At 36.1% G+C, this 15,725-nt stretch overlaps 2 protein-coding genes across 4 annotated transcripts in view; one reads left to right on the forward strand and one right to left on the reverse strand.

The window, feature by feature from the left end:
- LOC136825676 (quinone oxidoreductase-like protein 2 homolog) overlaps positions 1-1,368 on the reverse strand; it is a 30,857-nt gene extending 29,489 nt beyond the window's left edge. Inside the window, exons 1-2 of one of the 2 annotated variants that reach the window (XM_067082377.1) lie at positions 1,220-1,368; positions 371-574 (exon numbers count right to left, since the gene is read on the reverse strand). In XM_067082377.1, the coding sequence (XP_066938478.1) occupies positions 371-574 (204 nt within the window). In that variant the 5' untranslated portion in view covers positions 1,220-1,368. Of the gene's footprint in view, positions 1-370; positions 575-1,140 lie in introns of both variants that reach the window. The other variant, XM_067082378.1, reaches the window with a different exon arrangement.
- Positions 1,369-4,018: 2,650 nt separating this feature from the next.
- On the forward strand, positions 4,019-11,900 carry LOC136825674 (uncharacterized). Of its 2 annotated transcripts, none has more exons than XM_067082367.1 (4): positions 4,019-4,228; positions 10,016-10,210; positions 10,416-10,552; positions 11,291-11,900. In XM_067082367.1, exons 1-4 carry the CDS (start codon positions 4,205-4,207, stop codon positions 11,466-11,468), a joined length of 534 nt encoding a protein of 177 aa, XP_066938468.1. In that variant the 5' UTR covers positions 4,019-4,204; the 3' UTR covers positions 11,469-11,900. The 2 variants fall into 2 exon arrangements, with proteins under 2 accessions (XP_066938468.1, XP_066938467.1); XM_067082366.1 differs by lacking the exon at positions 4,019-4,228 and adding an exon at positions 5,629-6,666.
- The last annotated feature ends 3,825 nt before the right edge of the window (positions 11,901-15,725 follow it).

A 15,725-nucleotide genomic window follows, 5' to 3' on the forward strand; every position in this document is an offset into this window, starting at 1 on the left:
AAAAGCAGGTAACAAGTCTGGGGAGCCTCGTGAGAAGTGAACTCACTCATAAATGCACAAGGAGTGATTCCATTGGCTGTGAGACAACCACGGATCTGATGGGCACATGTAAGAAGCCACCTGTCAACTACTTTTTCCTTTTCCAAGGAACAAAATGGTTGGACAATTTGGGTTTTTCGTGGAAAAAAGTCTACTTAAAAGCATCACTTCTAAAATAAAAAAAGATGAAATGTCTTATATTTTACATACAAAATAAAAGGACAAAATGAAACGACACAATTTTTAAATTCCGAAAAACTTCATCAGTACAAACAACAGAGTTCAAGAACCCTGCCATATAAATAAGTCCAAACAATATGGCAATACTTACTTCACTGGAAGCTAACTTCTTCCGAGTCATTTCAGTGATTTCCAAACTACTTCCAAATTCTTTCAACACTGCGGCTTTGTAAGTGGATGCATTGTTTACGGAGGAAACGGAAAAAGCCCTTGAAAGATTCTGTGCTGAAGGACTTGAAGGTCCTAACAGTCTTGTTCCAATTCGAACCAAGTGAGAAAGAGTTCTTGCTGTCATCTGCAATATCAATACATGAAAGTAAGTTCAATCAAAATGTCAGGGGTACTCTACGTATCCCTATCTTTTCTTATAAGTGTCTTTACCATATTTCAAAAGTCAAAAGGATGAAGTAATCAAATAGATTTCATTCTACTACACTATCTTATAAGTTTGACACCCACCAATCCTTCTTCCCTTGTAACATTTTGCTTCCATCCCTATAAAATTTCTAATTACAGTAATTACAGGTCAATTACAGTCGTGCGACAAAAATTGATGGTAAATCCTCGATTAGCAACGAAAATACTGTAAAATAAAGCTAATTTACAAGAAAGTCCACGACGCTAAGCTAAGCTACCCTAAAAGAAATGTTCAAATTGTTTTAATAAAACATGACATTGTCCATTAGTAGCGTAAATAGACCTAACTACGAGTTCTCCATAAATTAATATCAGACTAAAATAATAACCTTCACCGGCTCCCTATCGCCTATCGGTATACAAGGCCAAGCCTGCCAGGGGGGTCAGAGCCTATGGGCTAGAAAGTTCACTTTCTTTAGCACACACTAGTTAACCTAACCTTACCATCGAAATATCCTAAAACAAGGCAACGTCCCCCTAAGCAAATTTAGATGAATGATCAGCTGAGAATAATAAGATTTACCTTAATTGTTTAAGTTTGCGACAGGACGATGACGAGTTTGGGCAGAAGGAGGTGATGTAGTAGTAATGGAGGTATGGAAACTTTGTAACGGCTTACGGCTTTCTCCCCTAACTAAAACCTGTCGGTATATCTGCCGAAGAAATTACGGTGTTATTTCGTGTGTGTGTGTGTACGTGTGTGTGTGCGTGTGTGTGTGTGTTGAGTTAAAGGAGAATATTCAAAGAACGGGTAAGCAGAGTCTGGAAAAATAGAAATGGTTAGATTTCGAGAAGAATTTGGGAGAAAGTCTGGGTCAGTAAGTGCTCTATATCTAGCGATATCTTGAAATTTATGAACGTCCAAGTACCAAGCTCAGATTCAGCATTCTTTGGTGTTTGGTGGCGTACAGCTCATCACTAATGAACTGTGATGGGAATTCAATATTTTATGAATTTGAGATTAAGGTGATATGGATATAACATGTTATTGTTTTAAAAAATATGCATAAAATTTAATAAAACATTCAAGTTAATTTCACATAGGTATTACGTATAATTATAACAATGGAAATATAAGTAAAAATCATATATAACAAACTATAAAACACAAACACACACACACACATACACACACACACACACACACACACACACACACACACACACACACATATATATATATATATATATATATATATATATATATATATATATATATATATATATATATATATATATATATATTATTAAGACATTCCCTCATATGCCATCTTTCATGCAATAACTCAAAGGAAAAGGACTAAGTAATCAATAAATTCAATTTAGTATGATTCACTGCAGGCAAATTCACCTCAAAAGCCACTCTCACCACTGCCTTTGGGGGGAAAACCACTTTAATCTCTTTCTTGCTATCGGAAATCCCTTAATTCCAGGTTCGGACCTGACCAGAGCTAACTGTCGCCTGAGGCAGGTCAGCTGGCGGGCTGAACATGTGTGTTCCGCAAACTTGTAAAAACTTTCACAAGATTACCCCAAACGCTGTAGCTTGGAATTCAATTTCTGATACTCGCCGTTACCGGTAAAAACACTAATTACTACGGTTATCAGATCTCAAAACCTAAGATTAATATCACTGTCCACAATAAATTTACTTTATGTTGCAAACTTCTCTTTCTTGAAGAGAGAGAGAGAGAGAGAGAGAGAGAGAGAGAGAGAGAGAGAGAGAGAGAGAGAGAGAGAGAGCGTGCAACTGGAATCTAAAATCAGAATGAACAAATTTTTTGGGATTCCAGCTAAAAGCAAAACAACTAGATGACGTCATTATTAAGGCAAAACATTTTGGAGCCGAGATCCGTAGAATATTCTAAAACATTTTAGGAACGAAATCCGTGGAACATTCTAGACTTTTGGTTACATGAAACACGATCAGAATTATCTGATGCAATTCTACAAAACATGACACAATCAATGGAGAACATGTTCACAAACTACATTACTTAATAAACATGTGGTTTTACTCCCAGTAACTTGTTCGTATTTCTCAAAAAAGGCATACGTGACTTTAAGGAAAATCGCTTTGGATGAGATCTCACTGCAGTCGACACAACAAGCACCTGAATAATTAAATGATTGGTTGGCATGTTTATAAAACAAGACGGAGAACATGAGTCTTCCTTTAAATTGTCAATGCAATTATCACTTGTGATGACAACCCGAACATCTGCTCTAATAGACTAAAAATCTCCTCTCTATTACGTTACTATTAAGAAACATTATTAATTTTAGATTACATAAGTTACCGAAATCATCAATATTTGTGAGATCTGACATTACAAAGACATTTTACATAATCATTATTAGAATATACAGAATACATTACACAACATCTCTTGTATAAAGAAAATTACAAAGCAAATCATAATATTCTGGGAAAATCATACTTTACACATTTTACAAGAGAATATCGTGAGTATATATATATATATATATATATATATATATATATATATATATATATATATATATATATATATACGATATTGCTTTGTAATATGAATATCATCCTATAGTTTTGATATATTTACGCTTCTGTTTATCATGTGTTATTTGTAATAATAATTGTTGAAATATCGTATGTAGTGTAGTGTCAGATCTCAAAAGGGTTAGTCATTTAGATAACTTAAGAGTGCAATTTAGAACTGATAATACATTTTTAATAGTAACGTAGTATATGAGTAACACGTGTGTGTCGTAGCGAAGGGTTTGTTTTGCTTCAGCTGTCATCGTGAAAGATAATGTGCTGACAGGTCGAGAAAATAACAGCTGCTCCGTTCTGGAAACCAACTCGGGTTTTTCGTTTTGTTTTTTAAAACATGCCAGTCATAATTAGCCAGCTGCAGTCTGTTTTGATAGTGTTAAGATTTCTGCAAAAGCTTTGTCTCATGTGAGAAGAAGACGAATAATTTCGCAATGTCACATGTGTTTCGTACAATTTTCTGTTAAAGATGTTGTGTACCTTTTGAGAAATATGAACAAGTGTTGCACTGAAGCACATGGCAATTGCATCATGTTTAAGATTACATTGCTCTGATCACATATTGTTCTGATCGCTTCCCATATGCTCTTTTGTTCGAGTCACATATACCTTTGAGGGTAAAAGCACATGTCTCGATCGATTACGTCATCTTCCTTCCTCTAGAATTTTCTCTTGAATCTCGTTCCCAAAATGCCTTGATGACGTCATCTGATTGTTTCATTTTCTACTGGAACCCTAAAATTTGTTCTTTCTGATTTCAGAGGCCGTTGGTGTTGGTTCCTCTCTCTCTCTCTCTCTCTCTCTCTCTCTCTCTCTCTCTCTCTCCCTTTCTTCAAAAGAGAGAAATCTTAACATAAAATATTTGTGGCCATTGATATTAAACTTAGCTTTTGAGATCTGAATGTAGGAAAAGTGTATGCGTTTGGTAATGGCGCCCAACAAAAAAGTGTGTTTTGTGAATCTTAAGCAGCGATGATTTTCGCAAGCTTGTGTAAGGTAAAATGAGTTTTACTTGTTATTACCTAATAAGGTATGTTAGGGAAATTTTACCTTAGTGAAATTATTATTGATAAGTCTTTTCTGTATTTTTGTGTTTTCTTGTGTTTGCAATCTCTTAATTTTTCGCATTTTGTATATTGGTGATTTAACATTTATTTACTGAACATTTTAAACATTTCTTGATAATTTAACATTGCATGTGCTTGATTTAATTTTCATTTGCTAAGACTTTCTTTTCAAATCTTGAGTAATTCTTGATAGTTTAAATTTTGCTTGATTAATTTAATTTCTTGTTTAACAATTTAACTCAATTAATTAAATTTTGTGTTGTTTTAAAGTAACAGTAATTTTTTTCAGATTGTGAATTCTAATTATAAATTTTGAATTTGAAAAATTTTTGTATTTAAAATTTTTTAAAAACAGTATTTCATTTATTGACCACCAGCGAATAGGATTAACTGTTTGCATAAGGCAAAGCGATAAACATGTTTTGTTCCTTTAGATTTGCTGAAGTGAATTAAGACCATGGAAACAGTTAAATTTGTTTGATGGAGTGATACCCTTTTGCCCTAGTATATTTCTTGTTTAACTGTTGATGCCTCACACTTGTTTTGATAAACTTGGTTTGATTTTTCACGTGATTAATGGGCTTTTTAAGGGATCACTGTTGCCTTTAGAGTACTCAGTCGTAATTTTTATTGTTATGAGAGCTCAGGCATCTGGCTGAAGTGAGGTAAATTTTTGAATTCTGTGATTAGTTGTGTAATAGCCAGGTACTTGGAACACATCGTGATTATATATATATATATATATATATATATATATATATATATATATATATATATATATATATATATATATGTATGTATATATATATATATACATACTGTATATATTTATTTATTTATACATAAGTTACTTCACTTGCACATGCGTGAATTTTTCATTTAGAATATAATTCACTATTCCTTGCAATAACTTAGACCCAAAGCGAATTATGATATATATATATATATATATATATATATATATATATATATATATATATATATATATATATATATATATACAGTATATATTGTATATATGGTGTGTGTGTGTGTGTGTGTGTGTAGAATTTCTAAATTCACTGCTGCCACCTCTCGTATTCCTCTTACAAAATACATACAGTATTACTTCAGTCTCAAGGACTCTAAAGAAAATCAATATGGATATGTACAATTAGAAACCCATTCAATATTTAACCTTATATTAGTCATCGTGTTGACAGAAACTAAGAGGTTGCTCACTTAAGTGCTACGCAAATTTGGTGAGGGCTCAGAGTGGGAGAGAAATGCTCTCTCTCTCTCTCTCTCTCTCTCTCTCTCTCTCTCTGTTAGAGACACTTAGCTTGTATACCACGTTATCTATGACTGTTAAGGTCATTAACTTCCTGTCCCAGTTCCTGTGCAGTGCGTGTAATTTCGTGTCGTATTTATCAAAGAAGATGAAGCACACAAGTAGAATGATGAGTAGAAGTTTAAAGTGACTGTTTATCGAAAAGAAAACACTATTGAAAGAGCGTGTTTTTCTCCCTCATCAATCAGTCGTAGGTGATTAGCACGATTTTAACTGAGATCCACGCTCTCGCGATGGAAGTGAGAAATAAAATAATAGCGCTCTGCACCTCGAAAGTTCTAAACAGGAGTCATGTCAGACAGGAGAATGCAGACAACGGAGATATATCCCAGGATGACAAGGACAGTGAATCCCAACAGCAACAGGATGAGATGGAAGACGAAAGAAGTCGCGACACCGCTGACGAACGTCCAATCACTGAAACCTTTTGGTTGTTTTTCTCTTTGGCGCATTTCGCAGGACTAATCCTCCCCGCGAGGGACAAGACAGGTTCTTACGCCTTATCGTGGAAAGGTGCCGTTCCATACATTCTTTCTGCTCTGAGTTGCGCTCTGTCGTTTGCCTACGTCATTTGGGTTTCCTCGGCGGATGGGTGGGATAATATCCGTTACGCCATCAACTCGGAATCGTTCCTCACGTATTTGTTTTGCATTAAAGTCTACACCCAGACGGCGCGCAATGCTTCAATGATGGTCCAGCAAATGGAGAACGCGAAACTGCTGAGGATGAAGCTACGTTGGGGCTTGTCCCCCTATTTTGTTATCGTCATCACTTTCTCTCCTCTGCTGGTATCCATTTGCTTAACCCTCCTGTACCCACAGCTGGGAGTGCTTCCTAATCTGCTGCCTTCAGTCGTGTCGCTACTGCTTCCGATGATTCTTGACGTTTTGATAGGAATCTTCGTCACTGCTATCAGGACGTCATTTGCGCGGCTCAGCTTTGCGCTCTCCTTGGCGAGGGGACGGAATCTGGGCAAAATTCATTGCCTTTATCAGCAGTGGCAGAAGCTGAGTGAGATCCTTCGGACACATAATGAGGTAGATTACTTCTCGTAGAATAGGGGAGAGAGAGAGAGAGAGAGAGAGAGAGAGAGAGAGAGAGAGAGAGAGAGAGAGAGAGAGAGAGAGAGAGAGCGTCTTGTATTAGTGTAAAGGCTTAACAGGGAAAAGAAGTTTAATTTTTCAAGGTCCAATCATAATATTACTCCTCTCTCTCTCTCTCTCTCTCTCTCTCTCTCTCTCTCTCTCTCTCTCTCTCTCTCTGCATCCATTCCAAAGGGACAGGACTCATGAAGAAAATGAAGTATGCTCTTGACTATCTATCATATCCATTAACATTTTTTTAGGTCCTCTCACTCGTCAGTGGATCCATTTGGTTGGTCTCACTGGTTAGTTGTTTATATTTTTTTGATAATCTGCTATTTCATCCCTTAACTATTTTTTAATAAATATGTATTTGTTTAGTTCGTGAATATCTCTTAATTCTTCACCATATCATTCTAGTTCTTTGAGTAACTAACAGAATAGTGTGGACGCCGTGCATTCCAGAGTAATTTTATCAATACCTTTGTTTTGTTTGAATTCCATTCATTTACGTTTGTCTCTGCTCCTACTGTTATTTATGCTTCTGGTTGTACATTCCGGTATTTCATTTACATATTGAACCTTTCCTTAATTATTCATCGCGATGTAGGTCAAAACATCCATCTTATATTTAATTGCTGCTTTAAGAGGTAATCAATTAAACTCAGTACAGACGCAGGAAGGGACTTCTGCTATCACGATCTTTGGGTTTTTGTTTGTAATCAGGTTAATGTTTTTATCTCCACTCATTCAACAATTTTATTTTTTAACAGCTCGTAACTTTATCTTGTCAAGAACCCTATTAGCAAGTGTTTATCTTTTTCTTCATTCAATAGCTTTCATTTAACTAAAGTGTTCGTTTTGTGGTATCTGCGTATAGTCAGTCCTATGTTCGGAACCCTATTTCCCATTTGTTCGCTCATAGCTTCCACTTTTCATTTACCTCAGTGAACTTCTCTATCAGTTTTACTTCAGTCATCGCTCTTGGCAGAGACTCTGTGACCTCATCCCATTTGTGACACATTTCCAACGTTTTCTCATTGGAAGACGATGCTTGTATCCTTCTTTTAGTCACTTTACATACTACTGCCATCGTTTCATGGCGGCGCGCGTGGTAATACTGGTTACAAACTCCACATTCAACCAAATTTTCATCTAATGTGCCACAGAACAAGATTTATCTCTCTTTGTATTCCTGAGCATTTCTACATTTCATCATCTTCGCTATGTCCACTTCTCCTAACAGTTGGACTTTCAGTTTTAAGTTTAGTCTGTTCTTTGTTTTCGTTTTCTCTCCGAGTTCCATCCGTTTTCTTTTATTTATGTTTTCGCTTTTCTTGAGTTCGCCACTTCACAGAGGTCGTTGTCAACACGTCTCCTCACGACAGCAGCTGTCAGTCTATTTCTAAGAACAAAGACTAGGTTCACGATGGGAGAAGAGGGAAGAGGAAGTCTAATGATGAAAAATGAACAGGGATATATAATGAGAGTGTGAGAGAGAGAGAAAGAGAGAGAGAGAGTGAGAGAAAGAGAGAATACAGCATCATTTATGATATACAGTATGGCAGTAGATATCAAAGAATGCGAAACGATTCCGTAGATTTATTATTTGTTCATCCGACAAAATCCGATTGGAACCTAAATATTAAAAACCTAATGTGTTTTTGCTGAATGTACATAAACACACACACACACACACACACACACACACACACACACATATATATATATATATATATATATATATATATATATATATATATATATGTGTGTGTGTGTGTATATATATACATATATGTGTACATATATAAATATATACATATATCTGTGGATCATCACTATATTGTGATCGAAAATAATGAGTAAAAAAGCCACAATAATATAATTGATAAATTGTATTTTTTATGATACAAAAATATACAAAAAAGGGGATAAAAACAAGGGAGCTTTCGACCGTTTGCTGAAAGCTCCCTTGATTTTATTCCCTTTTTTGTATATTTTTGTATCTTAAAAAAATACAATTTATCAATTATATTATTGTGGCTTTTTTATTCATATACAGATATACATATATTTATATATATATGTATGTATGTATGTATGTATGTATATATATATATATATATATATATATATGTATATATATATATATATATATATATATATATATATATATATTTCATATTTCTTTGAATTTTTTATTGGGCAAACAGAAATTAGTTTGGATTATTTGTCAACTGGTAATAACATCATGCGTAATAATTGACAACACGGCGTATTATTGACATAAATCACTCCTCTCCAACATTGTGAAGGTAAACACAGGTAAATGATTGATTAAATGTAATATCGTGATTCATAACAATAAATTAAGGAGAATAATAACAGAAGAGTATTTCAGTGTCAATAACGTTTCTTTGCCATTCAGGTAACCTTGACGCGTGCCTGAAGAACAAGCAAATAAAAGGAAAAAATAAAGATTAAGAAAAATAAGGAAACGATCATTTAAAGCTATTCGGTCATAAGGCGTGTTTGGTTAACATGTTTGAATGCAGTAAGGATATAAACGACGGTACTGTTCAAGGAAGGAACTACACTATGAAATCTCAAGATTTCAACATTTCAGTAAAGTTTACAAATATTGCGCCTGTCCCAGAGAGAGAGAGAGAGAGAGAGAGAGAGAGAGAGAGAGAGAGAGATTAAATATGTGAACTAATGCTCCATTGACTCAGGACTAGGACTGGATACTAGATCAATATTCTTCACTACATTTGAAATATATGTCTGTTATGCTAGGCCAGAGTCAGTCCCACATCAGAGGCTGTCTTGTGGAGATTCTTGCAAATGATAGCTCAGTGCTCCACCGCCTCTTGAAATAGTTACCTCACAATTGTTTTGGTATTGTAAGTTTGAATGTAATCTGCATCAGTTACACTAACTTATAGAGGGCTTTTTTGGGGGGTTATTCGTATAGTTTGTGAAAGAACTATCTTAATAACATGAAAGCCAGTCGTCTACTATATTTTGATATAATATCAATGTATACCTGTGTAGTGCTTCCAAGTTCCCCCCAGTTGATTATCCAAGAAAAGATGTGTTTAGTTTCTGCTTAGTCATAAGATCTTGCAATTGTACACCCAGAGAACACAAGGCCACAAAACTTGATAGAATAGCCAAGTGTCATCAAATATTTTCGCTGAATTTCACTGAGATTTCACCTACAAGTGCAAAATCTAACTGTTTGTTTTCCTTTTCCTTCTTTTTTTGTATTGGTATGCTGTGACGTCATTCCTGCTCCATCCAGCTCTTTGGGTCAGCTCTACACCTGCGCATCTGGCTTTTCGTCGTCAACATCATGGTGAATGCCTACATTTTGATATCTCTGAAAATGTACGGAGGAAAGTGTCTGGTTTTGGCGACGTTCACTGCGCTACCGTTGGCCGAGACGGTGTTGTATTTCTTCGTCATCTCTTCTCTGGGCGAAATGCTAAGAAGAGAGGTCAGTTTCTCCATTTAATGTTTTGACAGATCTGTGTTTTTTCCTTCTCCCGCTCCTCCCCCACCTCTTCTTCTGCTTCATCTTCTGCAAGAACCCAATCCAACAACAATGTCGGAAACTCTGCTCTCTCCCTCGCAGGTGTACTGTCATAAGCATATATTATTAAAAGTACATACATTTTTTACATGCAAGCATCGCATTTCAGGACATTCATCTGCTCCAAGTTCTTCTTCGCGAAACGTATCAAGAAGCTGCCGGATCACCTGAACAGTTAGCGTTGTCCAACTTTTGCAGCAGGGTATGCGCAAGAAAGGCGGAATTGCGAGACGAAGGCGCAGATAGGTATATCATGAACGCTCCCCTATGTACATTAGGGTTTGACAAGCCATGTTTGTAGTGTACAGCATGTTGGTCTTATGTAGGCCTATACTATGTTTCAAGACTTGAGTCTTGCAGTAGGCTACAATATGCACACGTCTACGTGCATCATTTTAAGAAGTCAGTTTTCTAACACATTGTACGCACGTCTGTGTACACTGTTGTAAGCTGTCTTTTGCACAACTCAAGTCAGTTTATCTCTGTTGATAGTTGAGAGATCAAAGTTGCCTGTTTATCGTTGTACCTAAACCCAAACCCCTAAGGCAGATGCACTTGTCAAATATAATCCCCGTTGGGTGTAAGTTATTCCCAAGGTATAGTGACTTCGATATGAAACGATGGCTTAATGTTTGTTAATGTCCATGTGCTATATTTTAAGAAGTTAATTTCGTGGTATGCTTTGCGCGTGTCTGTACACTGTTTTAAAAAGTCAGTTTTGAAATACACTACGCATCTCTGTTCTGTGAAATATTATTCCTGATACAAAATATGCATGTCGATTTACACTGTTTAAGGATACACAATACATAAATAACGCCTTTTGATAGATTAAAATCTGATTTTCAGTATAGCAGTAAAACTCAACAGCTTATCGTTTGACCTCTTACGAACGCGCGCGCGCGCACACACACACACACACACACAAGGCATAAAAGAAGAAGAAGAAGAATCTAAACCTTGCCTTGACCTCTCCCATTGCAGTGACGTGTCAGCCAGGACCTTCGTCACCAAGCTGAGTCTAGCAACGACAACGTTAGCAATCCTCCTTCAGCTCAATCCAGAGGGCATGGCGGAGGCGCCGAACAGTTCCTCCTTCGGCACCTACGACATTTGCTTTTCTAAGGCCCATAATTCAACTTCGGGGTTTGACTTTTTCTAAGGTCTAACGGTCCGTTATTATGCGTTTTCTTTGGGTGTCTTCGAGCACTCTGAGATTAGCTTTGACAGTAACAATTATCTTGTTTTCTTTCTAAAGCCACACCCTGTCAAGAGAAACGGCTCTGTATTGCAATATATAAATATGTGTAAACAGATAATTTGTAATTACTTGGCTAAACTAGCTTATTATTAATTTTAATATATTCGTGTCGGATGTACAAAAACGTCGACACGGTTTTTTTTTTTTAGTTTTGTTTCGTAAGTTCCTGTAGTTCATTGTCATACATATTCCGTAGTTCCTGCACTTCCCTTAAATGTCAGCATTGTGCTTTATAGGCCTATTCTTTCTGTTACGGCCTTCCTGGAGCAAGGGTATTACGAGAGAGAGAGAGAGAGAGAGAGAGAGAGAGAGAGAGAGAGAGAGAGAGAGAGAGAGAGAGAATAACAGCTACGTGAGATTTATTGTTCGAACAAGTAGCTACCATCGTATTATCATAATTTAAAACGAGAAAGCCTCGGCGAGGTAATCCCCGTCCCACCGGGGCGCAACGAACCTAAAGGTATTTTCTCTCTCTTTCTAAACAACCAAAGGAATATCTTATATACGCAAGCAGTAACAAATGACAACACCTTCATGGATTTACGCGGCCAGCAATCCTAAACCTGTAAGTGCGTAGTTGCTATGAACCAGGTACGTGACTCCCTTCAAGTGAAGGATGCTTCTTCTCACGTACTGCGCATTCCGGTGAAGCCAGCGGCTCAACTCGTCGGAAATACTTATAAACAATTTCCTTGCAGCGTCAACACGATCACATTGTCGTTGTGTCAAGAGCAACACGAATTTAATATTGACTTTGACAGGTTCCGGATTCCAGTAATCACCGCTACTTTTTACGGGCAGCTCTATCAATAACAACAACAGCTACGAGGAAAATACAGCATTCTTCGTTTTAGTCGATAACCTAAACACCCGTCAAGGCTAACTAGACGCTTCGCAAGGATGACGAAATACCCTTGTATGTTTTCCTTAAATGCAGCACAGGTTTGTGGCCAGTTGTGCAGACAAATGATTCATATATATATATATATATATATATATATATATATATATATATATATATATATATATATATATATATATATATATATATATATAAAGACAAATGACTGCCAGTCACACAGCTTGGACTCACTTGTTCGGGCACGAACAATAAATTGCAAGAATTGTTGATGTGTTTTATTTTCCTCATTCACTACTACTTTTTAAAATCATCAAGAAGTTGTCTTATCCTTGAGAAGCTATTGCCTCTTACATTCACTCTGTCTTGTCATTGTCAACCGTTAGACTCATAGATATTTATATACTGTATTGCTTTTTTGACGTCACGGATTAACGATAATTCCTCGTAGTGGCTATTGTTCTATATATTATTATTCTCTGTTGGGTATCGGAGTTTTTATGAGTGTTAGTATCACTATATTTCACCCGCAAACAAAGTTTATTATTATCTGCATGAAAACTGCCGTTCTTACTCGTCCGAAGAATATAGACTCAAATTTTTTGGCTCCATCTACCCCTGCAATTCAAGACGTGGTCAACCTCATCTGTATCGAATGGAGACTTTTACTTAAACAATGGATGTTAAGTTTCTTGATTTACACGATATAGTTCTAATGAATATTTCAGAAAGAGCCAAAAGGTGTCACCGTAGCGTACTTGAAAAAATACCATTAGTAAGTAGTACTAACTCAGTTGCTTAGAATACGTCCCTTCCCAAAATTTACCCACATAACGACAAGTACGTCTTGCTTAATGCATCAAGCAAAAGTAGATCCCAAAGGTAAGTCTCTTTTTATAGTTTTAACATAATAATCAGCCTTCAAAGTAAAATCTCTTTTCACAGGTCTTTATAGAGGAGTTTTCTATTCAAGACTACAATAGCCAAGAGAATAGAATATAAAACTTATATTGGAGTGTCTGCTCGCCTATTATACTCGTATTTCTTTTCTATATTTTCCTTTCATTTTCTTTTCTTTTTTCTGTCTCCTTTCAAAATTTTTCTTTCTGCGTTTCATCCTAATTTGTCAAAGTGAAACCCACTCTTAAGACGCGATCCTTGGGAAATTTTGTTTTGCGCTTCTCGAATATATGTATATATGTGAGCCGCTTACAGCGCTAGAAACTGTGATCCACGAAGCTGTAAGACAGTCATCGATATATTGCTGAGTCTTCTAAGGGTAACGTTAAGCCATGTGGAAACGTAGCGGGCTACATAAAATAACACCTTTCCTGGTGTAAGATTGGGTACTTGCCCGCAGCAATAGAGTTGCCCATAAGCGACGCCGCTTCAGAAGGCACATTTGTCAACAGACACTGAACTACCCTTTCATTATCTGTTCTCTATGTTGCCTCCTCGTAGATTTGTCATTGCACTAAAATGTGCATTTCTTTACAGAAGTGTACAACACTACCTAGACTTAGGGTAGCAACTTTTAGGTAATTCTTCTTCTTCCACGCTTGTTCTGTGAGTGCTTAAAGCGAATGGATGTGTGATCTATATGAATGAAAGCTACGTAAGGGACACAATAGAAGGTATCTAGTAACGGTTAGATCGGCCAGCGGAGCTGGTTAAGATGGTGGAAGGATGTGGAGTATCTAACAACGTTAGATGTTTTCACACCATAAGCAGCAATGCCCGATGGAGCCATAAGAAGGATAGTAAGATGTTCTACAGAGCACAGACAAAACTGTGTTGGCTAAACCGGAATTTAAAAAAGAAAAAATTCTAGCGTACGAAACGTAAAGGCAATTTGAAAATCATCAATTATTCATACACACGCAGATACATGCATACACGTACTGTACATATGTATACATACAGGTATATACATACACACAAGAATATATATCTCTCCTATAAGTTATAGTCTAGGCGTAGGTGAGGAGTCATTACACAAACACGTACAGACACTTGCCAATATTAAACCAGAACAGTAAGGAACTTCAATGAAATATGAGAATATACTCGAGATATGTAACTACTCAGATAACACCTGTTCCAACTAATCAAATACAACACAACTCTCACATAAGCAAAACAGAATTATCAACTTACGAATGCATCACAATTGTCAATACTTCACAAACACTCTTTACGCATGTAGAACAAAATAAAGCTACACCCACTACACAGAACGGAAAACGAGGAGCGGCAAGGAGTCTCAAGAGAAGGAGAGGAAGGGTGGTAGGGTACATAAATAAGGATTCTTGAACATGTACGATTAATGCATAGCATATCAGTAAATACAAATATGGTTCGTAGCAATATGTATATATATAATACTGTATATATACATATGTATATATATACATACCACACACACACACACACACACATATATATATATATATATATATATATATATATATATATATATATATATATATATATATGTTACAGTCAACATGCGTAATCAGTCATTACGCTTAACGACTGAAATTTCAGTCATCACGTGTAATGCACTTAGGGACGTTTGATCCCCAGAGCTAGTACTAAACATTTATGAAATACATTTTGACCCCAGGGACTAGTACTAAACCCGGCGAAACAGTGTAGGTGACTCACTGTTTCTCCGTGTTTAGTACTAGCTCCTGGGGGATCAAATGTCCCCTAAGTGCATTACGCATGATGACTGAAATTTCAGTCATTACGCGTAATGACTGATTACGCATGTTGACTGTAATATATACTGTATGTATATATATATATATATATATATATATATATATATATATATATATATATATATATATATATATATTCATGAAGCTACAAATGTCGCTTAATATCCAGTTAACGCTACTTCGGGAATATCCCCGATGGGGAATTAACGCCGGAGGGGAATTTTTAAAGTGATAAATGGATCGAAACCGCCGGGTCTCGCCACCAATGGTTTGACCGTCGAATGGAGTCGCTGGAAGTTACCGTGTCGAGGGATCGAGACCCGGCGGTTTCGATCCATTTATCACTTTAAAATTCCTCTTTGGTGTTAATTCCCATCGGGGATATTCCCGAAGTAGCGTGAACTGGATGTTAGCGATATTTGTAGCTTCATGAATGTATATAAATCACGGTGTGATAAAAATGTCATATATATATATATATATATATATATATATATATATATATATATATATATATATATATATATATATATATATATATATATATATATATATGGTTATATTGATATACAA

Source organism: Macrobrachium rosenbergii, chromosome 39, assembly GCF_040412425.1.
Source record: "Macrobrachium rosenbergii isolate ZJJX-2024 chromosome 39, ASM4041242v1, whole genome shotgun sequence".
Lineage (NCBI taxonomy): Eukaryota > Metazoa > Arthropoda > Malacostraca > Decapoda > Palaemonidae > Macrobrachium > Macrobrachium rosenbergii.